The 22,103-nt window shown below is 41.4% G+C and overlaps 3 protein-coding genes and 6 non-coding genes across 10 annotated transcripts; 2 read left to right on the forward strand and 7 right to left on the reverse strand.

The window, feature by feature from the left end:
- Positions 1 to 4,311: 4,311 nt before the first annotated feature.
- On the forward strand, positions 4,312 to 5,844 carry fitm1l (fat storage inducing transmembrane protein 1, like). The gene is made up of 2 exons (XM_070975011.1): positions 4,312 to 4,490; positions 5,166 to 5,844. The coding sequence occupies exons 1-2, from the start codon at positions 4,312 to 4,314 to the stop codon at positions 5,842 to 5,844; spliced, it is 858 nt and encodes a 285-aa protein (XP_070831112.1).
- A 1,335-nt stretch (positions 5,845 to 7,179) lies between these two features.
- Positions 7,180 to 15,741, reverse strand: trnau1apb (tRNA selenocysteine 1 associated protein 1b). Of its 2 annotated transcripts, none has more exons than XM_070974569.1 (9): positions 15,552 to 15,741; positions 14,347 to 14,444; positions 13,076 to 13,175; positions 12,123 to 12,175; positions 11,722 to 11,850; positions 10,327 to 10,443; positions 8,953 to 9,259; positions 8,777 to 8,819; positions 7,180 to 8,323 (listed from the first exon to the last, which is right to left on the reverse strand). In XM_070974569.1, the coding sequence occupies exons 1-9, from the start codon at positions 15,585 to 15,587 to the stop codon at positions 8,187 to 8,189; spliced, it is 1,020 nt and encodes a 339-aa protein (XP_070830670.1). In that variant the 5' UTR covers positions 15,588 to 15,741; the 3' UTR covers positions 7,180 to 8,186. The 2 variants fall into 2 exon arrangements, with proteins under 2 accessions (XP_070830670.1, XP_070830669.1); XM_070974568.1 differs by having other exon boundaries at positions 7,189 to 8,323; positions 8,777 to 8,822.
- Positions 15,742 to 16,193: 452 nt separating this feature from the next.
- trnaq-cug (transfer RNA glutamine (anticodon CUG)) lies at positions 16,194 to 16,265 on the reverse strand. The gene has a single exon. It is a non-coding gene; the product is annotated as a tRNA-Gln (tRNA).
- Positions 16,266 to 16,949: 684 nt separating this feature from the next.
- On the reverse strand, positions 16,950 to 17,021 carry trnaq-cug (transfer RNA glutamine (anticodon CUG)). Its single transcript has one exon. It is a non-coding gene; the product is annotated as a tRNA-Gln (tRNA).
- Positions 17,022 to 17,764: 743 nt separating this feature from the next.
- trnaq-cug (transfer RNA glutamine (anticodon CUG)) lies at positions 17,765 to 17,836 on the reverse strand. The gene has a single exon. It is a non-coding gene; the product is annotated as a tRNA-Gln (tRNA).
- Positions 17,837 to 18,474: 638 nt separating this feature from the next.
- On the reverse strand, positions 18,475 to 18,546 carry trnaq-cug (transfer RNA glutamine (anticodon CUG)). The gene has a single exon. It is a non-coding gene; the product is annotated as a tRNA-Gln (tRNA).
- Positions 18,547 to 18,950: 404 nt separating this feature from the next.
- ankrd45 (ankyrin repeat domain 45) lies at positions 18,951 to 21,055 on the forward strand. Its single transcript, XM_070975040.1, has 4 exons — positions 18,951 to 19,219; positions 19,547 to 19,714; positions 19,806 to 19,891; positions 20,495 to 21,055. Exons 1-4 carry the CDS (start codon positions 18,985 to 18,987, stop codon positions 20,642 to 20,644), a joined length of 639 nt encoding a protein of 212 aa, XP_070831141.1. The 5' UTR covers positions 18,951 to 18,984; the 3' UTR covers positions 20,645 to 21,055.
- A 175-nt stretch (positions 21,056 to 21,230) lies between these two features.
- On the reverse strand, positions 21,231 to 21,302 carry trnaq-cug (transfer RNA glutamine (anticodon CUG)). The gene has a single exon. It is a non-coding gene; the product is annotated as a tRNA-Gln (tRNA).
- Positions 21,303 to 21,860: 558 nt separating this feature from the next.
- trnaq-cug (transfer RNA glutamine (anticodon CUG)) lies at positions 21,861 to 21,932 on the reverse strand. Its single transcript has one exon. It is a non-coding gene; the product is annotated as a tRNA-Gln (tRNA).
- Positions 21,933 to 22,103: the final 171 nt, after the last annotated feature.

The raw sequence follows: 22,103 nt of genomic DNA on the forward strand, positions 1-22,103 counted from the left end.
ATATACTCCATTACTCATCAGGTGAAACTGCTCTTGACTGTAAGCCATGTCCCCTCTGAGTAAACAGTAATATCACAGGTGGTCCACACAGTGGCAGTATTTTGTCATGAATGCATAAAAGGATTTTGGAGGACTCATATGTTTATGATTCAATCTGCTCACCATCTGTCTGCCTGACATTTCTATAATCTTTTGAAAGGTTGTATTATGTGTTTATTATGAACAGCAGAGTGTGTCCAGTGTTGTGTCCAGCTTGGTCTTATTTTAGCTGGTTAGTAGCAGTCGTCTGCTGTTCAGCCATCATATGGAACTTGCCTCTAATTCCTGTAGATGTCAGCAGCACACATGTGATTGTAGCGAGCAGCGCCTAGGTGTGAGCATTGCTCTTGGGGGTGCTGTTGCACTAAGATCAATATTAGGACCACTTTATTTTAGCTTTGTGTTCTAGTCCTCACATATCAAATCAGCTTGGTGACATCAATTACATGAAACTGAAGCTCTTAACACGGTGTGAGTGACATTATATTGGTCTCAGTAGGGACATTATCTTTTTCCTTCCACACGCAGGTCCGGCTCAGATTCATAGCAGAAGCCTGGGTGTGTTGCTAAAGGACACTTGATCTGGGGGGTCACTTTCTAAAGGAGAATGCAGTGTGAGGGTCTTCTCAGTGAGTCAACCTGCACCTCTACCAGCTTTGTAAATCAAGCCTGCACCACATGTTCCTAAATAGCGGGGAGTCACCGAACATGAAAGGGTGGTGCTTGCTCTTGCAGTGACTGGCAGCAGGGGCTTGATTGAAATAAGAACCCCAAAGTTTTTACAGTAATGTCACACTCACTCGTTAGATGGTGAAAGGTTTGGGGCTGATGCATGTGATGCTCCCAATGACTGAACCCACGCAGGACTCTTTCGTTTAATTTTCTCCTTTAGCATTTAACACCATCCAGCCAGAAACACTTTCTGGAAGCTTCTCTCCTGGTTTCAAATGCATTGTATCAACGGCTCCTCACTATTTTGTCTGATGTGCCTCCTCAGCCCTGAAATCAAGAACTCTGGACTGGATGTTATTTAACACTGTTACTGATTACATAGAAGTGAATATTAATATGGTGATTTTTCACACAGTTGTGACTGATAAATGTTTAGTATGGTCAATTTTGCTTCTGTACTATTAAGGCTTGGAGTGTCAGAAGCTGAATGAATAAGCATCTACACATCAAGCTGTCAAACATTTGACCTTTACTTTTAGCTAGTTCAACCCTTTTCCAAATACTGCAGTGAACTATTTTATTTGTTTAGCCATTACTTTGAGCTTTCCATCATTTATTCATTGCTTTTAGCTACCATTCAACAGTTCATCAGTGGGTTAGCTTTCTATTTCAACCATTTCCTTTCACTTTCAGTTTACTATCGTTTCTCCATTACGTATGCCAAACTATGTGAAATATATATGTATCTATTACTTTTAGCTGTTTTAACCATTTATGCAACTAATTGCTCAGACTTCTGTGCAGGCCTGCTAACCTTTTACCCATAATTAATCCTAAAGCTGACTCAATATGTTGATGTATTTCTCAATGAAAATAAAATGTATTATTTATATTTTCTAAGTTGAGCTGCTCTACTGTTCACATATCCTCTGACACCTGCAGAAATATTGTCTGCCGCCTGGTTGGGAATCACTGCACCATGTGACCAGAAAAACAGATGTTCTTGTTCAATGTACAGAATAGTCAAACAGTAACACATTGTCCTACCTTTGTCAAATTTACTATGATTTCTGTTGACACTGTAACAGAAAGGTGGCGATGAAACTCTATGGTCATCTTCCAGCTCATATTCATTATTGTGATTGAAGGCATTGTACTGGGACGTGTTTCAAATGTTTCCCCCATTTCCTTTGATATACAGTATGAAAGAAACAATCAAATAAACATTTTCCTGACACTGAAAGCACAAACTGAGCATTTTAGCTTCACAAAAGCAGGAACTACTGCAGGGCAAGTGCATTAGGTGACATTATCTTCCAGGAGTGTTTCTATTTGTTTGGTCACGCTTCGTTGATTGTTATTTCTACCTTTTTTCTGTGAGCGAGACAGTGGAGACAAATTACACAGACAGACCGTCATCTGAGATGGTGACGTGCAGCCTCTTGATACAGCCATTTGATGGTATATTGAAGTATTAGTATTATAAACTTGACATATGTTGGTGTCCTCAGACATGTAGGAACATTGCGTTAGTTTTCAGCCATTTCTATTAGTGAGAAGTGAAGTGACAAATGTAGTGGTTAGTGGATCGAATGCTGTCTGAAACTGGACCAGGTTGTTCAGCTTTTCTGCACACAGCTGGAACAAGAGAAGGGGGACATTTAACACTTTGAACCCAGGTCAATGTTTATTCCAGGACACAACAGGCAAGTTCAAAACAGAAACTGAGAGAAGGACAGGAGAGATCTGCTCAGACAGTTCAGAAATACAGAGTGCAGCAAAGGACAGAGGAAGGCTACAGTACAGTAATGAGAAAAGAAGTAATGGGATATCGATTATCCTCCTTGGCAAAATATTATTTTCATCTCAGATGTGAAAATTATAAACTGAACATGTACAATGGAAATATGAATTGCACAAAATGACAGAAAAATATGTTATCAGATTTGAAAGGAAAACAGAACAATAATAGCGCAGCAACAAATGCAAAGTTAACAAGAAGAGAACAAATCTGTACATTTGGCTAATTCCTAGTTTAACCGAAAAAAAAAAAATTGAGATGGATCACAGCTACTGAATGCTATCCTCTGGCCAGTGCAGACTAAATTTAAAAGAGTATTAACCAGTGAGCTTTAGAGGTGCTGGCAGGTGGATTGTGTTACCTTCGGACGGCTAGCTGTTTCCCCCTATTTCCAGTCTCTATGCTAAGCTAAGTTAGCTGGCTCGAGCTTTAAAGCATCTTCTCATTCACCACTCAGAAAGGAAACAAATAAATAAAGTAGAAGTTGAAGGGTCATCCTGTAAATGTACAGTGTGTGTGTGTGTGTGTGTGTGTGTGTGTGTGTGTGTGTGTGTGTGTGTGTGTGTGTGTGTGTGTGTGTGTGTGTGTGTTTTTCCCTGATTGACAGAGACAGACAGCTGCAACAGCTGAGTCCCAGCCCAGATACAGTACAAAGGTTACAGCTATTAATACACATGAACACACACGCACACATAATGCAACACATTGCATCTAATCACACATCATTGCTGACAATTCATGACTTTTCTGTGACTCTGGTTCTCTCAGCTTCTCACTCTTCTGGCAATTAAGAAGAAATTAGTCAGAAATCCTGTGATACAAGTTAACACCAAGGAATCAGTGTGACTCTTTCAACCTTTCTGTGTCCTTCTGTCGCCTCAGTAGGAGCAATGTGACACCTTCAAGGCCCAGGAGGAATATGACAGGGCGAGAACATACTCTGGATTTGTGTGTGTGTGTATGTGTTGGAGAGGCTGGGTATCAGTGACAGAGAGGAGCAGAGAAGCTACAGTTCCCTCAGAGATAGTTCGATCAGGAAAGGTTTTCTGAAGCTGCACCTCTTGGATGTCACCCACAGTGACACAGCGGTGGCCATCACTGAGTGGAATACGGTGGCAGCCATTGCATTTCTGCAGAAGTGATCGAGACAGTCACTGCTCAACAAGAGAAAGCAGGGAGGAGACAAACGGGGAACCTGCTGTACAAGGTCAGAGAGGACTGACGCTCGATTCATCTTCATGCACCTGCAAGAAAAACCAGCCAAGCAGCAGTTATGCGGTTTGGCTCCATTGTTGAAGCCTTCAGTGTGAAAACACTGTAGCTACCGGCAGATACAGTAAGTGCCTACTGGACTGAAGAGTTTCACGGTTGGATTTCACAGTGTGCACATATTTGCAGTCTGTGGAATGCTCGGGGCCAGCTGTCGCTTCATTCATGTGAGAGTGAACGCTATAGTACACATGGATGCTGAACATTAGCAGCTAACACCGGTGGACTTCAGCTATGTTGTACTACACAGCCAGCATCTTTTACGGACTTTGACTGGTGAAAGATATATTTCAGATTGATTGGCCACCTATGATGCTGAATTGTTCCCTTATGCAGCAGAGGTAATCCTCAGCATCAGCTAGCGTGTTTCATACATTCTTGACGGGATTCCAGCCTTATCACATGAAACTTGCATGCTGTTTAGTCAGCTGGATAATCAACACCAACATACTGCTGCATTCAGCGCCAGCACCAATCCTTTTTCAGATAGTAGTATCAAGCTGAGATCAGGTCAGAGGTTCTGGGTCCAGATGTTCCTCAACACGTTGCTGGTGGTCCTGACGGACCTGGCCGCCCGTTGCCTGGGTAACACGGTGTTCCGGCAGCACTTCCACCTGTTGCTGTCAGCAGTGGTGATGTTCGGCCCGGCGCTCAGCCTCTGGGTCTCCCAGCACAGCGTCTTTGCCAAGAGAACCCACTTCCTCTACAGGTGAGGCTGCTTCCTGTTTACCTTCTGCTCACTTGTCTTCTTTGAACCACAGAGCTGCATCTGACGCAGCAGTTCTGCACTGCAGGCCCGCTTCCGTTAAAAGGAAACTTAGTGAAAGGAAAAACCTTCTTGCAGCTGGAAGACATGTCAGTGGTTTGTTGTTGTTGTGCAGCATATTTCAGCATAGTATACTGTTTTGACAGTTAGTAACCTATACCAGAAATGAATACCCTTTACAACTTTATATTACAAGAAACAACGCTATACTGACGGATGCTACTGCCAATTCAACTTAAAGCTCCATTAAGAGTTGTTTTTGGTTGTTTGTCTGGCCACTTAGGGACAGCAGAGGAAGCTGTATTTGATATATTTCCTGTTCTGTGCCATAAAGCACAGACTTCCATTAGATTTCCTGCTAAATTTGGCTTGATGGCAGTGTGAGAAATGTTAGGAAATGCTGAGAAGGAGCCATCAGAGGATCTTCTCATTGGTGGTTTTTATAGAATCACAGTAATTTGTCCTCTAATGTGACAATGGTGTCCTGATGTTTAACTGCTACACTTTACATTCCAGATAACAAAATCGAATTGATTTAACTTCCTCCCATCACTTCCTCCCTCCTCCAATCTCTTGCTTCTCTTCTAAACCTGCTCACATCTCCTCTCCTTCCTCCAGGATATTCTTGCGCTCTGGTTGGGGCTGGACCTGCATCTTTGTTGGCTCCTTCGTCTTCCTCCTCTCCTTCTCTATCCGTCGCTCCCTTTCTCTCTCCATCCGTCACCTCTCCCGGCTCGGGGTGGCTGGTGGCTTGTGGCTTGGTTTCTGTAAACTCCTGGACCTTCTGGAGAACGCCACAGGAAGCTGCTATGAACCTTTACTCACCGGCCCAGAGGTCACTAACGGACAGCCTCTGTTGGTGCTGCGAGAGGGGGAGAGTAAGTCTGTGTGCCTCAAAGCTGGGATGCTGTGGAGGGGGTATGAAGTTTCAGAAGACGTCTTCCTCCTCTGCCTCTGCTGCCTGCTGCTGGCTGAGGAAACAGCAGTGTTTGGACCTTATCTGAGCCTGGGTGGGATCTCAGATGCCCCTCTGAGGATCCTCTTCCTGTTCTGTGTTCTCCTGCTCTGGCTCTGGATCTTTCTGCTGCTCTGTCTCTTAGCTTACTTCCCTCAGTTCCCCACACAGCTGCTGGGGGGCGCGCTCGGCTGTCTGAGCTGGAGGGGACTGTACCAGGGCTGGTACCGCCTGGGGCCCAGCTGGTGCTGCCCCGGGAGGCCTGGACTGGGACTGCTCAACACCAAGTCCAGCTGTACTGAAGCAGAGGATGAAAAACTGGACCATGATCACCGCAATTAACTGAAGAAACAGATTGTAACCCTCACACAAAGATGAATTCAATCATTCATGGTGTTACTGAAGGTTCTCTTACAAACACAAAGCCTGCCTATTTGTTTGTCGCCCTCTTTTAAGATTAACACACGAAATCCGGTTGAAACTTTGAACAAATGGACAAAGTGTGCTTTCAGAAATGTATCTCTGTATCTAACATGCTGTTTTCTAATGCACTGGTTCCCAACCTGCAGGTCCCGACCCCCATGATAGGTCCCCAAAGCTTCATGAGGGGTTGTAAGGGCTTTTTGATTTAAAGGGGATTATGCAAAAACTTACATTTACTAATACAGTATGCCTATATCTCAGCATTTCATTCATTTCTGTGAGGAAAACTATGTGAAATAGTCATTTTTAAAGTTTAGATTATTAATTAGAGGACCAGTGTGTAGGACTCACCTACAAGGACAACCTCACAGCTAACTGCCACCAAATCCTGGACCTTTCAGGTATAAGCTTTTGAAAATCTCACAGGATGAGAGTGCAGTGAAGCCTTGAACACAAGCTATGTTCACACAGCCATTCACTCTGCTAAACAGGCTCATCCTGTTTAAAAAAAGAAGCCTCTTAAATATGTATGACTGTTTAAAATGAAAGAAATATACAATAGAGAGAATTGTATAGACAGTTCCTGGAAATATCGGGAAAACTCAACTCTGATGGATTATTAATAGAAAATAACACAAATTTTCTGCAGTTATTCTGATCAGAATTTGGGATAATTGTAGTTTATCATTTGTTCTGTATTGTTATTGTTACACATTCTATATATTAAATGTCCATGAAATATGTCAGCCTGGGGTTGTTGATAGAAAAGGGGTCTCTGAAATGAAAAGGTTGGATACTAGTGTTCTGTTTGCCAAAGCAGCAAGTACACACTGTGGTTCTCAGAAGGCCTGTTTTCTGTGCTGCCATACCAGAGGACGGTACAATGGTTGACAGGAGAGTCTCCAGACAGGTGCTCAGGACAAGTGGAAATGTTTGAGAACCCCAGACTTTCTGACCTCCAGCTCCGATTTTGTTTACAATGTGGAGAAAGAAACCGAAATGATTTGATGGAAATGTAACATGTTAATTAACAACTAAGTCAAGCCACCATTTGTGAAGGCTAAATAAATGGAGAAATGCAGAACTCCGTGCGTTTCTCTTGCAGTATCTTACATGAGGAACATGTTTGAGAAAGCCCACTGGCTGACAGCAACTGAACAGAACATGAAAACCAGCTAATTACCTTATCTTTATGAAAAACTAGAGCCAACATGTTTACATAACTCTAAAATGCTGACAGTATCGAACAAACTCACCAGAGAAACACATCACTCTTTATCTCCTGATGAAGACAAAAGAACCTTTTTCCTCCTAAATTTATTTCATTGATAAAATGTCTCAGGAAAAAAAATATATACAAAACATCAGCCATCAAACAGCAGAAGATAAATGCTGCCTTGACATCTCAAACAGCAAATCAGCTGTCAACCTCACAAAATCATGACATGCAGTTTCACAGCGCTCAAAGGGACTGGGAGGTTGAAGCATTGTTCTATTACATAGAAAGACACAGAGCTCGTGTCCAGTGTCCAAACAGTGATTCATTCAATTTGTGGTTGATCACTGTTGGGTTTCCATCCTTAAACCTCTACCCAGATAACGTTCATTAAATCAGAAAAAACAAACAAAAACAAGGACAGTTCCTTCATTAAAAAACGAGACGAGAGACTGATATCATGTATATACAAAACAACTCTAATGAGCATCCTAGACTGAGAGGAAGTCCATGGCTGATGACAATTAAGGCATAGTTTTAACTTTTGTCTTCACAAGACAATCACTTCTTTAAAAGTCGGGGCCATATTCAATGGCACGGTGCTGGTGCCACATTTCAACATGGATCAACAAAAGTCAATGACAGTGGAGTTTGTTCCTCAGTGACATCATTAAATATTGAAATATTGACATGACATTCGGTTTGCTACAGCTACTGTGTGCCAGTCGACAGGCTGGTTCAGCACTACATCCTTAAACTTTACAGGGGAGTCATGGCATGCACTACACAGTACTTCACTGATTATCGAACAACTTTTGAATATTACCAACATGGTAAACATTAAAATCAAGTGAATAATTGTGTGTACTTGAAGAGGGACAAGTATTTGAATGCACTCTCAGCCTTCGATCAGTTACCTAAGTACTGAGACAGTGGACTGAAGGTGGCCCTTTGAAGGTGTCGACAGGGTGTTAGATCATGGCAGATTCACGGGGAGTACAAAAATCATAAAAGGTTTGGGGAGGGATCAGAAGAGGGAGAATTATCAAGAAAGGGATGGAATGGGGGAGTTAACAGAGTCCAGGGGTTCCCAGTGACTGTCCATCATGGCGTCATAGAGCTCCTCGCTGCGCTGCATGAAATCTTTGTTCCACTGCTCCACGTCACAGTCAGGGATGGGTTCTGTATAACACATGGGATGAAGTTTATTTTTTATTATTTTATGTTTATTTTGTTTATTAGACCTGTATTTTTTATTAGACTTGTATTATAATAAAAAAAAAAAAAATATATATATATATATATATATATATATATGCAATCTTGCCAGCTGTTGGGTTGATGGTGGCCAGTTGGAAAATTACCAACTCTACTGGACACCTTAACAGGTACCCAGATACATGAGTAATGGCCAGGCCATGTTTGTGGCACCAGACAACCCTGACTGATGTTTATCACATTATTGCTGTAAGGTATTCACTGCACACTGTACAAAAAGGCATAACCAGTTATGGCAAATGTGGAAAACACCTAACCTGGCAACACAAGAACACGTCTGCTCATGGGCTGACAGCATTTCCTGTATGTCCACAGTGGAACACATAAGAGCATTACCATGGTGAAGAAAAGTCTTACCTTCTGCATTGTCCTCCTCCATGTCCCCAGCCTCCTCGTGACCCTGCTTGGGAGAAACATTCAATATTGTGAGTTATTGAAACACTGGAAATGACAACTGGAATGTCACGAGAAGGAAAATGCCTGTAGGAACCCGGGTATTCCTTTAAGCATGGGAGTCAAGGTCATTCCCTCACCTCAACAGCTCCTGACATGTCAGTGGACATGGGTGGCATCCCCATGGGGGGTGGTGGCATCATGTGGCCTGGTGGGGGGTATCCATAAGGACCATAGTTGTAGTTGTACCCACTGCTGTAGCCGCTGTTATAGCCACTGTTGTAGCCACTGTTGTTGTAGGCACCGTACTGGTCGTAGCCACCCCACTGAGAGTAGTAGCCCCCCTGACCCCCGCTGCTATTGCTGCCATAGTAATTAGACTGGGACTGGCTGTAGTTGCTATGGTAATTCTGGCCCTGGCCCCCGTGGTAGTTGCTCATCTTCTGGCTGCAACACAAAAAAGAACAAAGCCTCATTAACTTTTGATGGGAATTTGGCAAAGGACACTGAATAATTCAGCTCTGTTATTTGATTCAACATCAAAATAAAAGATGATGTAGGGTGTGTGTGTGTGTGTGTGTGTGTGTGTGTGTGTGTGTGTGTGTGTGTGTGTGTGTGTGTGTGTGTGTGTGTGTGTGTGTGTGTGTGCGTGTGCATCTCGTGTCATCAAATGAACCAATCACAGTTTTTAAATCTTCAAAGTTTTAACCTTATGTCTCGATGGAGTCTAAATGGATTAAAAGGTGTAAGATGGACATGAGCAAAGAACAGAAGGCACAACAGAATGAAATGAAACTGAAGAATTGTTCTGGATGGCTTCTGGGTGCAGGTTTAGGTCATCAAGTTTCATGTTTCACTGGAAATTACACTGAGGTACACTTTCTGCTCTGCTCTCTGCGGTATCTGAGATGCCAAATATCACTTAAACACTGTTCTTAAGTAAAATCCTGGGATATTTTATTCAGAATCATTTCACTTCTACTAGATCTCAGCAGCATTTGTTCCCACTCAAGACATAAATCTTTAAAAACAGCCTCAGTACTGCACAGTGTAGTCTACTGTAGATTAGGAGGAAATGGTGTATTTGTTTGGGACTATTTAAATGTTAATGGAGCCAGGCCAGCCAGGTCAGCATGAACCAAAAGCATTTTCAGCACCGCACTGAATCTACACCTTTAAATACTTCATTCTGTCCTCAAGGTACATACATGCAGTATAATGATTTCACTGTATAAAATGTACAGTGTGTATTTCAATGGTTCCATCCTGTCTTTTGGTGCATTCATAGACTTGCAGGTGAAATAAGAAGACTTCAAGACCACCAAGCTATTTGAACAACAGTGACAGATTGGTGGTATTGCAGCACTTACTATGATAATCTCTGTGTGTCACTGGGTGGGTTTTCATTGCTGGTATCTGCATCTTTTTATGCCAGGGTTCATTAAATTGTGGGAGAAGACGTAGAGTCCAGATATTTTACCATGTTCCATCATGTTTCCTTGTTGGTGTCTTACCTCTTTGCCACAGCAATACTGAGCCTGAGTGGCTTCCCCCCCAGCATGGTACCCTGGCACTCCTCGATCGCCTTCTTCTGCTCGCTCTCCTCCCCAAACTTGACGAAGCCATAGCCTCTGCAAGTCAAACAGCAGTCACACCTCCTGTCCACACCACCACACGCTCCATACTTGGCATTTAATAGCCACTTATAATGAGAAACAGAATATAATGGGTATTATTATGGTAGAACTGAAACTTGTTGTTTTACTTTTAACATGAGGTAGCATCACTTGAATTGTGAGTTGCTCTTGCTTAGCCTATATGGGGAAAACAATAGTTTCAGCATAAGACGGTAAGAAAACATTTCTTCAGGCTTTTTTCGAAAATAGATGAAGAGGTACTTGTGGTCAACGTCCACAGCACGGCTATCTGTATAGTCATTACACCACAGAAACCAGGACATATCTTTATATTATTGTACATTTCTTACAATAATATTCAAACCAGAGCACTATACAACACGCTAGGGGTGGGCAGTATACCGGTTTCGTCACGTGTCACGTTATGCCACGACATGGATTTTACAAAACTGTCATTACAGTAATAAATGTTCTAACATATTAAAAATTATGCACTTTACTGTAGCTGCAATGACATGCAGGTAGAGGGCTATGTATGTACTCACAGAACTTGAGTTACACACAGTAACTACTATTTTCATTGTTCTAATGCTGACTCCAGTAACGGAAAAGTGGAAGGTAACATTATGAGCTTTGCACATCAATTCTTCTGTTGTTGGCTGCAAGAACTAACACAAAATGACTGGACAATGTTTGGCTGTATGTGAGTGCTAATCATTTTCCTTGGGGCTGCTCTGAGGACCAATACAAAGTAGGATTTACACAGGATTTGTACAAACTTCGAACCTGTAAATTTTGTTGCTGCCGTCTGTAAATGTACTTGATAGACACGTCCTGCGGCACACGGACTGTTGTACTGCCAAATGAATGCTGTCAAGATGCCTAATCATACACCTTGTTTACTGTGAGAATGAATCACGTTACATTTACTGCTTAACCTACATTATGGCGCAGGGTACTCCTTCCATGTGGATGCAAGGAATAGCCTAAATCCTATTTGGAGGCAATAAACACATCAGTTTTTTAAAATACGTTTTTCTTCAAGATACGTCCCCTTATATTTCCAATAGAGTGAAAAGAGGTAGAATCGTGTCGAGCGCAGTGTTCACCATTGAAAAAAAAAAAATTCCAGTCATACCGCCCACCCCTACAACACACAAAGGAAATTAAACAAATCATATGTAGTTCAAGAAACCAGCTGATGTCAAACTGAACACTTCTGACATTTCTGAAGCCACATTGCTGCCGGTCCACCTCTATGAGCTGACATACCTGGAGTATCCATACTGGTCAGTGACCACTTTGGCTCCCTTGCAGGAAAGGTACTTCTTGAAAACTTGGTGCAGTTGAAAGTCATCTACTTCAGAGGCCAAGTCACCCACAAACACTGAGAACTCCGGCCTGAGACAAGTAAAACCTTTGATCACTCTTAATATTCTTAAAGACAACTTCTTTATCAGTCTTACTACAGAGGTCTGGTAAGCAAGTGGCATCACTTAAGGATATAATCACACTTTTTTCACATATGCAGTAGCACTCCCCAAATGCTGAAAACAGATTGTGAGGTTTAAATATGGATGTATTACATGTATATATATTTATTTTTTTTACATTTACCATACTGTGATATATCAGAAAAATGCTGGAAAAGTTGAATGTGAATCATATCTTACCCTGCCTCTGGCCGTTTGCCGTAGGTGGCATAGTTTAGCTTAAACTTCCGGGGCTGCACAGGGGAGAGAGAAAACACACACACTAAGCCAACCTCAAACACCAAAGACGTGTAGTATAGCACTGATATTGCTGGAAATAAAAAGTGGAGTTAATATGGTTGTTATTTGGTTTTACATACCTCCACCACCCAGACCAGCCTTTAGCCCATTCCTCAGTTAGTTCCTACCAGAGACTCTATTCACCAGCTTCAAACAAAGTACATTCATGTACAAGCAGCCTCTCAGCCACCTTCAGCAGCAGGTACAGGTGGACAGGGGAGCCCAGTAGCTTGGCCAGCTCACAGGGCCAAAAGCATTTCAAATTCAGTAGCAAGCAGCTAAAGCTCACAACTTTACACTCCACTTGAGACTTTAAGAAGTTTCAAGCTGGCATGAATTTTCCTTTTCATTACTTTATTTAATTATTACACCACCAAACCTTTAAGGAGTCTTGCTGTCACTGCAGCCAGTATAGAATATAGTTTCACTAAATAGTATCTATACAGCCTGGGATAGCACAATAGTGGTAGCTAAAACAACACAAACAGCAAATTGAACTGATTTGACACATTTAACCAATGCATTAACAAGAATCTGGAGTGTTTACAGAGAAAAATGACAACCTCATATTGTGTTTACTTATAATCATTCAGTACTATTGAGTTACTATCATAACAAAGGAGGACCAAGACTAGTTGAGCTCCACTATCCACAGTCAAATCAACACATAAATACTGCTCAATAACATAACTCTAATACTGGAGGAAAAAAAAGGAAGGCGATATTAAATTATATGTAAATATATATGTATATATATGGAGAGAGAAACAATAATATAATTTATATAAATATTGCAGAACGATTGTATCAACGATATATGAGTAAGTATTTTGCTATTACGTCATAGAACTGACCGGGTTTGATCCAGGAACCAGTTTTCCATTGAGCCTTTGGACACAGCGGTCAACACTTGCTTCATCTGCCAGCTCCACAAAGCAGTATCCTGCTGAACCACTGCACAAAGACAGAAATGTTAGGGACACACAGAGAAGACATTTTCTATGCAAACAACAGAACAGCAATTAACGGTATAAAAGCCACACGGGTCATTTTGCCATCAAACCCACTGTCACATTTTTGTCAAGAGTGAGCGATACTTGTTGTGGAGGTGAGTCAACACGTAACACTAGGGATGGCCAGATCAATCAGCCACCAATTGTTATCAGCTCATATTTGGTTAAAAAAAAAAAAAAAGTGATCAGAAGAGAGGAACCAATGCTTTCTAGTCACCAATCACAGCAGGAACAAGGTGGGTGGATCTACCTCTCAGTGAGCAGAAAGTGACTACTCAACTTTCCCACATTTGTTTTAAGTTTCTTGTATACTCATTGCATTGTTGATTGGGAGTTCTTTGTGCCGATCAGTTAATTGAGCGGACTAAGTAAAAGTAAAAAGTTTATTTCAACCAAACCAAAATTAGTGATGATCGCCGGAACAGTAAACAGATGAACCAAGAAAGTTTTAGTGAGTTTTATTTTGTTTTTACCATGTTTGAATGATGTGTTTTACAATGATAAAATAAATGTTTCTGTGAATGGAGTCTGGTGGCTTTAGTGAAAGTGATAGAACAGCTGCTTCTGGTTTAACAAAACAGAGCTTACACTTTAACCAGAAGTTATATTTGTAGAAATCCTTTCCATAATGTTGTGAGACACTTGCTATGACAATCTGTGCCCCTCAGTGGAAAAAACAAACACTTTCAGTGGATGTACACTGATGGTGTGCAAAAACCCAGAGGGATTAAATTGCAGCAGGCCTCATGGGTGCCAGCTGCTGAGCTCTTGTTCAATACTGAAATAACTTCAATAATTGTTGTCTCCATTAATCACTTTGGCACAAAGACATGGGTAAATAGGGTCCATAATCAGACAACATTTGACCAGAATTCCTGACCTATAATACTACTATACCAGCTGCTATAACATGCCGATCAGTTGCTCATAGATGACTGGTAATTTGCATCAACAGCAAAGAAAACATGATCAGGGAATACCTACTTTAGACTTAAGTCAAAGCTGTCCACCTCTACTAAACTTTTTTTATATGGAAAAACCAACCAGTACATATAACTATCAGTTGTGTTGAAAGCTTTAAGACAAGCTTTAAGGCACTCTGTGTATCTTACCCTGTTATCCTGTGAGTGATGATCTTCACTCCAAATGGCGATTCTCCCATAGCACTGAAGGCCTGCTTGATGAAGTTCTCATCCATGTATGGGTCCAACTAAACACACACGAAATACAATTTTACATGAGTCACAATCAACCTGAATCAAAAACAATAGGTCATAACAGTAGAGGATACAAGTTTGTAATGTAAAAACTGGATAAAACACCTATAAAATGATATAACAAACATATGAAACAAAACGAGTATGGTTCTTTCCACTACTGGTTAATGCAACACATACAGCTCACGTGCAAATTACAGCTCAATATTTAAAAAAAAAAACAAAAAAACATACGTATAACATTATAAACTGTCACAGGGGTCTAATTATTAACATTAATGATGGCTCTATTGCATTTAGATGACGTAAACATGAATGGCGTCGTGATTAATGTAATCACACCTGCGTCTTGCTGCCGAAAAACCGGATGAGACGTCTTAGTTTGTGTCTCACACACTTGTTGATTTTATATATTTGTTATTTATTAAGAGTTTATTAGACTTATGTGTCTCAAGAATAAAAAGGCGATTTAAAATGTGGCAGAAACTACAATTTTGGCCAACATAAGTGCGCGTAATGTTCGCGGACAACATACAACACAGGCGTGACGTTACCTTCAAGTTAATCACTTCTTTGAACACAAATTCAGTCGCTTCGCGCCGCCCGAGGCCCCACAGACATTACAGCTGGCTTCCTGAATGGAGAGATCCTCCGCAAACTCCACTCAAATCTATACCAATTTAGAGTTTGGAGACTTCTCTCAGCCGCTTATGCACTCTCGCGTGTCTTTGGTGACGTTACTGAATGCATAATGTTGCAAGTCTAACTTACACCATATCGTTAAACGTGAATTTTAACTATGAGCTCGTGCCAAATTATAGCTAATGGTTGCTACACAGGTCAATAGCATAGCGGGCAACGATTCAGCTGAAGTAAGGAGTGTTTGGTGAAATATTTTACCACCGGTGTTGGCTTCTGTTTGTGCTATTGAAAGGTGTAAAGCCAAGTTCTACCAACTAAGTACCTTAGAACAGAGGTTCGCCAAAACGTTCACAACAGGGGTCACGCACACGGGCTAACTACCAAGTAAACGAGCTAGCAACCAGCATGCGTAGCTAAGCTAATGTTACCACACTGAAAGAAACAGACTTGAGACATACATCACCCATCCACAGACTCGTTTGTCTGTTAAACATCTTGAAGGCTGGAACGCAGAGGAAACTGTAAAGCAGGTCGTTGGTGTTTGGCGGGGGTGCAAAAAAGCGAAATTTTGCAACGTTAAAAGTTCTCCACACGTTCAAGCTAAACACGTCGAGCACTGGTTCCTCTTCCGTCTCAGGTGGCGTTACTTCCGGTGTTGGGCTGAGAGTTCTGCCGAGAGGGGCGTGCAGTTCTCGACCAGCAGGTAGAATACAGCTGAGGCAAGCTCTGCCAAAGTATTGTTAATGTAGCGTTTAGAGTCATCAGTGTTCTGTTGGACTCTATAGAAGTTGCATTTCCTTCATACGACTGGTCCATTTGTGGCACTCAATGCACGGTATCTGGCACCAAACATGTAGTGCAACAATTTTTAAAAAGGCTACATGAAGGAGTCTCCACTGCAGAAGTAAACTTGTTGAATATGACATATCTCATGATTAACTACATGTCTTTCTTCATGTGTCACTGTGTGTTTATTTCTCCAGGTGAATCAAACTAATTGCAACTGGTTCAATTAGTTGGAAGAATTCACACAATTTAACTAGAAGAGTCATTTCTTGTAGTTAAGGTACTGAATTTTACCAAACCTTATCCTCAAAATCAGGTCCCACCGAGATTTGAACTCGGATCGCTGGATTCAGAGTCCAGAGTGCTAACCATTACACCATGGAACCACAAAAGGTCATAATGAATTTGCTGTGGTCGCATCCACCTGGTGTGGGCAGGATGCTATATGATTGGCTTCAGGGCATTCAGTCGTTCGCAAATGGAATTTGTCAGTTTGTCTTGGAAGACGTTTCGCCTCTCATCTGAGCAGGCTTCATCAGTTCATGCACATCAGACTAGATAGGACAGCTCTAGTCTAATGAAATGGTGTTAGATTCAAGTATTTGTCCTCTAAGTGAAGGTACGACACCCAAGGGTTGCACCCTACCCCGCCTTAATGGGGGATTGTTTGCCTCACAATAGAGTGATACCATCCTTGGTTTTGGGGGTTGGCCTCACTTAGAGGATAAATACTTGAATTCATTGATTTCCATCCATTTCATTAGACTAGAGCTGTCCTATCTAGTCTGATGCGCATGAACTGATGAAGCCTGCTTGGATGAGAGGCGAAACGTCTTCCAAGACAAACTGACAAAGTCCAGTTGTGAACGACTGAATGCCCTGAAGCTTACTGACCTGGATGAATGAGAATATTCACAGGCATGCTACATGATTATATCAAAAGTTTCGAAAGAGGATGCTGACACTGTCAGCCTGTGTGAACACATTGCACTGATGGTACTGCTAATAGAAACTGGATTTCATTCATAATTCAGTGGTACTGAATTTTACCAAACCTTGTCCTCAAAACAAGGTCCCACCGAGATTTGAACTCGGATCGCTGGATTCAGAGTCCAGAGTGCTAACCATTACACCATGGAACCACAAAAGGTCATTATGAATTTGCTGTGGTCACATCCACCTGGTGTGGGCAGGATGCTACATGATTGTATCTGGATTTCATTCATTATTCAGTGTATGAAATTCTCAATGTCATGCCAAAAGGGACACCCATAGCCCTGCAGATGTGCAGATTTATTTAGAGACCTCTGAGGATTTGCTGGACATTGGTCATTATAGATTAGAATTTGCTCTTATGTGCAGCTTGATCACAATAATGTCACTTTCAAGGGCCTTTCCATTTGTGGCACTCAATGCACGGTATCTGACACTGAATACTATTTATTATCCATATTGGCAACTGTATTTTTATAAACTGTATGTATTGTGCATGTACATAGACCTAGTATCTCCCAAGTGAGATAATTTTCTCAAGTGCAATACGACACGTTATGCCAGTACTTAGGTTTTCTTGTACGACCACTAGCAACAGTACTTTTTTTTACGGCAGTGGGATTCTATGGCATTCACTATTTTTTATAATCTGGACAAATGTACATATACATAGTTGTTGTTGTTTTTTTGTTTTTTTTCCTATCCTGTACCTTGTATACTTCCATATTTTTAGTTTAACCTCTTTATGCCACTGTGCTTGCTTTTTGTAACGACTAAGTTTCCCCTGTGTGGCATAAATTCCTACCTTAATTAGTCAATTTAGAAGTGTTGTTTGCTATAGTTATGGAATTGGATTTTACAAGTATTGTTACCAAACCTTGTCCTCAAAATCAGGTTCCACCGAGATTTGAACTCAGATCGCTGGATTCAGAGTCCAGAGTGCTAACCATTACACCATGGAACCACAAAAAGTCAAAGTGAATTTGCTGTGGTCGCATCCTGTCACTGTCAACCTGTGTGAACACGTTGCATTGATGGCACTTTATTGATGCTGCTATATGCTATATTGGAATTTCCCCTTGTGGAACTAAAAAAGGAATATTGAATTGAAGGAATATTGAACAGCAACTGGATTTCATTAATTTTTCAGTGTATGAAATTCTCAATGTTATGCCAAAAGGGACAACCACAGCCCTGCAGATGTGCAGATTTATATAGAGACTTCATAATCTGAGTATTTGCTGGACATTGGTTGTTATAGATTTGATTTTGCTCTTATGTGCAGCCTGATAACAATAATGTTCCTTTCAAGGGCCTTTCCATGTGGCACTCAATGCACAGTATCTGGCACCAAACATGTAGTGCAACAATTTTTAAGAAGGCTACATGAAGGACTCACGCTGCAGAAATAAACTTGTTAAATATGACATATCTCATGGTCAGCTACATGTCTTCATGTTTATTTCTCTAGGTGGAGCATACTAATTGTAAGTGGTTCAATTAGTCAGAATAATTCATGCAACTTAATTAGAAGAGTCATTTTTTGTAATTAAGGTAATGAATGTACCGTGAGTATCTTGACTGAACCTTGTCCTCAAAATCAGGTCCCACCGAGATTTGAACTCGGATCGCTGGATTCAGAGTCCAGAGTGCTAACCATTACACCATGGAACCCCTATGGGGTTGCCGAACGCTGCGTTCAGTTACAACCGGAATGGGTGGGAAATGTCAAACTCTTGTTATGGTTTGTAAGACAATCCAGAAATTGTTTGAGGAACACAACATGTATGTACATTACATTGTACAACATGAGTTGGCGGGAAGTGGCATAAATGATGCTGTATTAAAATTAAGTGACATGTAAAGTGTAATCACCAAAACGATTAAACACATTATATGGATGAGACTGCTAACAAAAACAGTATTTAAAGAATGAAAAATTTGTTCACGAAAGGTTTTAACGCATAAATGAATGCTCGCGGTTCGCGCGACGGAGGGACATGAGGGCCATGCCACGTTGCCTCGCGCGAGTTTTACAGCCGCGACTATGTAACCGTGGCAACAGGACATTCCAAACTGTGTCGGACAGGTTGCTGAAGAAGTGTGCGCAAAATGACTTCGATACAAAAAGAAATCTTTCAATGTGTGCTGTCTGCGGACTTGGAAACTATCAAGGAGCACTTTGAACGAGGGGGCGTCACAGAGGAGTCGCAGGAGAAGGATTTGTTCGGACTGAAGGACGAGGGTGGGAGAAATGCCCTGTTAACTGCCTGCATGTTGGGGAGGAGCGCCATCGTCCGAGAACTGGTCAGAAACGGAGCCCATGTCGACGAGCAGACCGTCAGGGGTGAGCGGAAAACCGTTTGCTGAAAGAGGAAGAAGATGCAGTCAGTAGTCAGTAAATAAGAGTGACAACGCATCTTCTCAGTCAGTACAAGAGTGACAACGCATCTTCTAAATAAGTGCAAAGTCACTACTTGAAGTCGTGTTCTGAGCCGTCATGTCTGATCTTGTGTTAGTACATTGACACCAGTGAAAAACAGGGTCTAATTTTCTTTTCTTAGCAGGCCTGCACACTCTTTCAAATTAAGAGGTGCATTTCTTGAGTTGCTGTAATCACAGTTGAAATGACTCATCTGTCCCTGGCCTCAGTTTGATGCTCTTCGTCCAGCAGGTTATTCCTCACTGCACCTTGCTGCTTGTTGGGGCCACCTGGACACACTGAGGACTCTGCTTGAGCTGGGAGCTGACACACAGACCAGGACCTTCAGAGGGGAGAGGCCTGTAGACCTGGCTAGGAGATACTCACAGACAGACTGTGCTGACTGTCTCCTCCTGGCAGGTGTGATGTTATGACATCATCTGTGGCAAACTTTGATCATCAAAAATGTCTAATATTCATCTCCTGTGTGTGTGTGTTCATCTCTGCCCAGAAGCTAAACAAGACTTGATGTCATACGTTGCCTTTGTTAAAGACCTTATCGCTGACCCAGAGAGGAAGCTCACAAAAGAGGAAAAGGTAACACATTTCTCTACGTCAGGACTGAACAACTTATTGAAACTCACGAGAAAGATTATTTATTTGTATCGCCCTTTTAAATACAGATTATTGCCATATATTATGAATAAAACTTTGGCTTTTTAGGTGGATAGCTCCCCATCCGGCATAGAGATAGTCACTGGGCAGATGCAGAGAATAGATTCCTGCTTCACAGCATGTGTCGAGATTTCATATGCCAAAAATATTTAAGAAACAATAAGGGGTAGTCTGCAAAACTCCTTGGCTCTTCCTGTCTACATGTTAAGTGAAACTGAAATTTCTCCCTGCATGTGAAAGACGTTTCATCCAACTTTAAAATGTACATGGTTGTACTGTGCGTGTGCCACTTTCATTAATGGCTAATTGGACCTGTTCATATTTGTTATTGAAACAAGTAGGTATTAGACAAGCTTCTGACTGTGTCCTATTGGTGCAGATGAGGATACACTGACTTTAATGATAAGAATAATGACAAGAATGAGAATATCAACAATGCCAACAAGTGTCTTTTCCGATGTAAAATTAGCTGGAGTACTTTTCTTGACTATGTGTTTCTCATGTCTTCTGTAAATTTCTGCACAGAACATCTGTACACGTGCCTGTTCTGCCAAGTCAGACTGGATCCACAGTGTCAAACACTCGACAGTCTCAGATGTCGTGGCCCAAAGGAAAGACATAGAGGACACGCTTCAGCCTCTTCTCAGCAAGCTGTCAGCACAATGTAAGCATTGATAATATTGTCCAGCACTGAGCTTTCACAATTGACTTTTGAACACAAACACATCTCTCTGCAATGGAGAAACCATCTGAAATTATACTCGTTACCGTGGACTGGTTTGGTTTGTGGTTGCAAATGTATTAGTTCTCAACCAGAATGTATTAATTTTGTCTATAAATCCTGCCACAGAGGCTGTAGTCTCTGGTGAAAGGACATAACTGAACATTCACTGTACAGTAACTGTCCATGGGCACACACAAAACTATATTTCACATCCTATCCTTAATGTCTTTTACCATCTCAGTATGGGATATGTTGAGTGAGTAATTGTCACGGTGTCTGGCACTGAACATGTAGTACAACAATTTTTAAAAAGGCTACATGAAGGAGTCTCCGCTGCAGAAGTAAACTTGTTGAATATGACATATCTCATGGTTATCTACATGTCTTTCTTCATGTGTCACTGTGTGTTTATTTCTCCAGGTGAATCAAACTAATTGCAACTGGTTCAATTAGTCGGAAGAATTCACACAATTTAATTAGAAGAGTCATTTCTTGTAGTTAAGGTACTGAATTTTACCAAACCTTATCCTCAAAATCAGGTCCCACCGAGATTTGAACTCGGATCGCTGGATTCAGAGTCCAGAGTGCTAACCATTACACCATGGAACCACAAAAGGTCATTATGAATTTGCTGTGGTCACATCCACCTGGTGTGGGCAGGATGCTACATGATTGTATCTGGATTTCATTCATTATTCAGTGTATGAAATTCTCAATGTCATGCCAAAAGGGACACCCATAGCCCTGCAGATGTGCAGATTTATTTAGAGACTTCTGAGGATTTGCTGGACATTGGTCATTATAGATTAGATTTTGCTCTTATGTGCAGCTTGATCACAATAATGTCACTTTCAAGGGCCTTTCCATTTGTGGCACTCAATGCACGGTATCTGGCACTGAACATGTAGTGCAATAATTTTTAAAAAGGCTACATGAAGGAGTCTCCGCCGCAGAAGTAAGGTAAACTTGTTAAATAATACATATCTCATGGTCAGCTACATGTCTTTTTTTATGTGTCACTTTGTGTTTATTTCTCCAGGTGAAGCATGCTAATGTAAGTAGTTCTATTAGTCAGAAGAATTTCCACAATTTAACTGGAAAAGTCATTTCTTGGAGTTAAGGTACTGTATTTCACAAGCATTTTGACTGAACCTTGTCCTCAAAATCAGGTCCCACCGAGATTTGAACTCGGATCGCTGGATTCAGAGTCCAGAGTGCTAACCATTACACCATGGAACCACGAAGAGACATCCTGAATTTGCTGTGGTCGCATCTGCCTGGTGTGGGCAGGATGCTACATGATTATGTCAAAAGTTTCGAAAGAGGATGCTGACACTGTCAGCCTGTGTGAACACATTGCACTGATGGTACTGCTAATAGAAACTGGATTTCATTCATTATTCAATGTAT

The sequence above is a fragment of the Chaetodon trifascialis genome, chromosome 11 (assembly GCF_039877785.1).
Source record: "Chaetodon trifascialis isolate fChaTrf1 chromosome 11, fChaTrf1.hap1, whole genome shotgun sequence".
Taxonomy (NCBI): domain Eukaryota; kingdom Metazoa; phylum Chordata; class Actinopteri; order Chaetodontiformes; family Chaetodontidae; genus Chaetodon; species Chaetodon trifascialis.

What these genes read in the sequence shown, in the direction of transcription:
- fitm1l (XM_070975011.1), top strand. Translation starts at nt 4,312, where the DNA reads ATGTTCCTCAACACGTTGCTGGTGGTCCTGACGGACCTGGCCGCCCGT. An exon ending in AGAACCCACTTCCTCTACAG is followed by an intron (nt 4,491 to 5,165) that starts GTGAGGCTGCTT and finishes TCCTTCCTCCAG; the next exon opens with GATATTCTTGCGCTCTGGTT.
- trnau1apb (XM_070974568.1), bottom strand. Translation starts at nt 15,587, where the DNA reads ATGTTTAACAGACAAACGAGTCTGTGGATGGGTGAT. An exon ending in ATCACTCACAGGATAACAGG is followed by an intron (nt 13,176 to 14,346) that starts GTAAGATACACA and finishes GTCTTTGTGCAG; the next exon opens with TGGTTCAGCAGGATACTGCT. An exon ending in AGTATTGCTGTGGCAAAGAG is followed by an intron (nt 9,260 to 10,326) that starts GTAAGACACCAA and finishes TTTGTGTTGCAG; the next exon opens with CCAGAAGATGAGCAACTACC.
- ankrd45 (XM_070975040.1), top strand. Translation starts at nt 18,985, where the DNA reads ATGACTTCGATACAAAAAGAAATCTTTCAATGTGTGCTGTCTGCGGAC. An exon ending in CGACGAGCAGACCGTCAGGG is followed by an intron (nt 19,220 to 19,546) that starts GTGAGCGGAAAA and finishes TTCGTCCAGCAG; the next exon opens with GTTATTCCTCACTGCACCTT. An exon ending in TGACTGTCTCCTCCTGGCAG is followed by an intron (nt 19,715 to 19,805) that starts GTGTGATGTTAT and finishes ATCTCTGCCCAG; the next exon opens with AAGCTAAACAAGACTTGATG.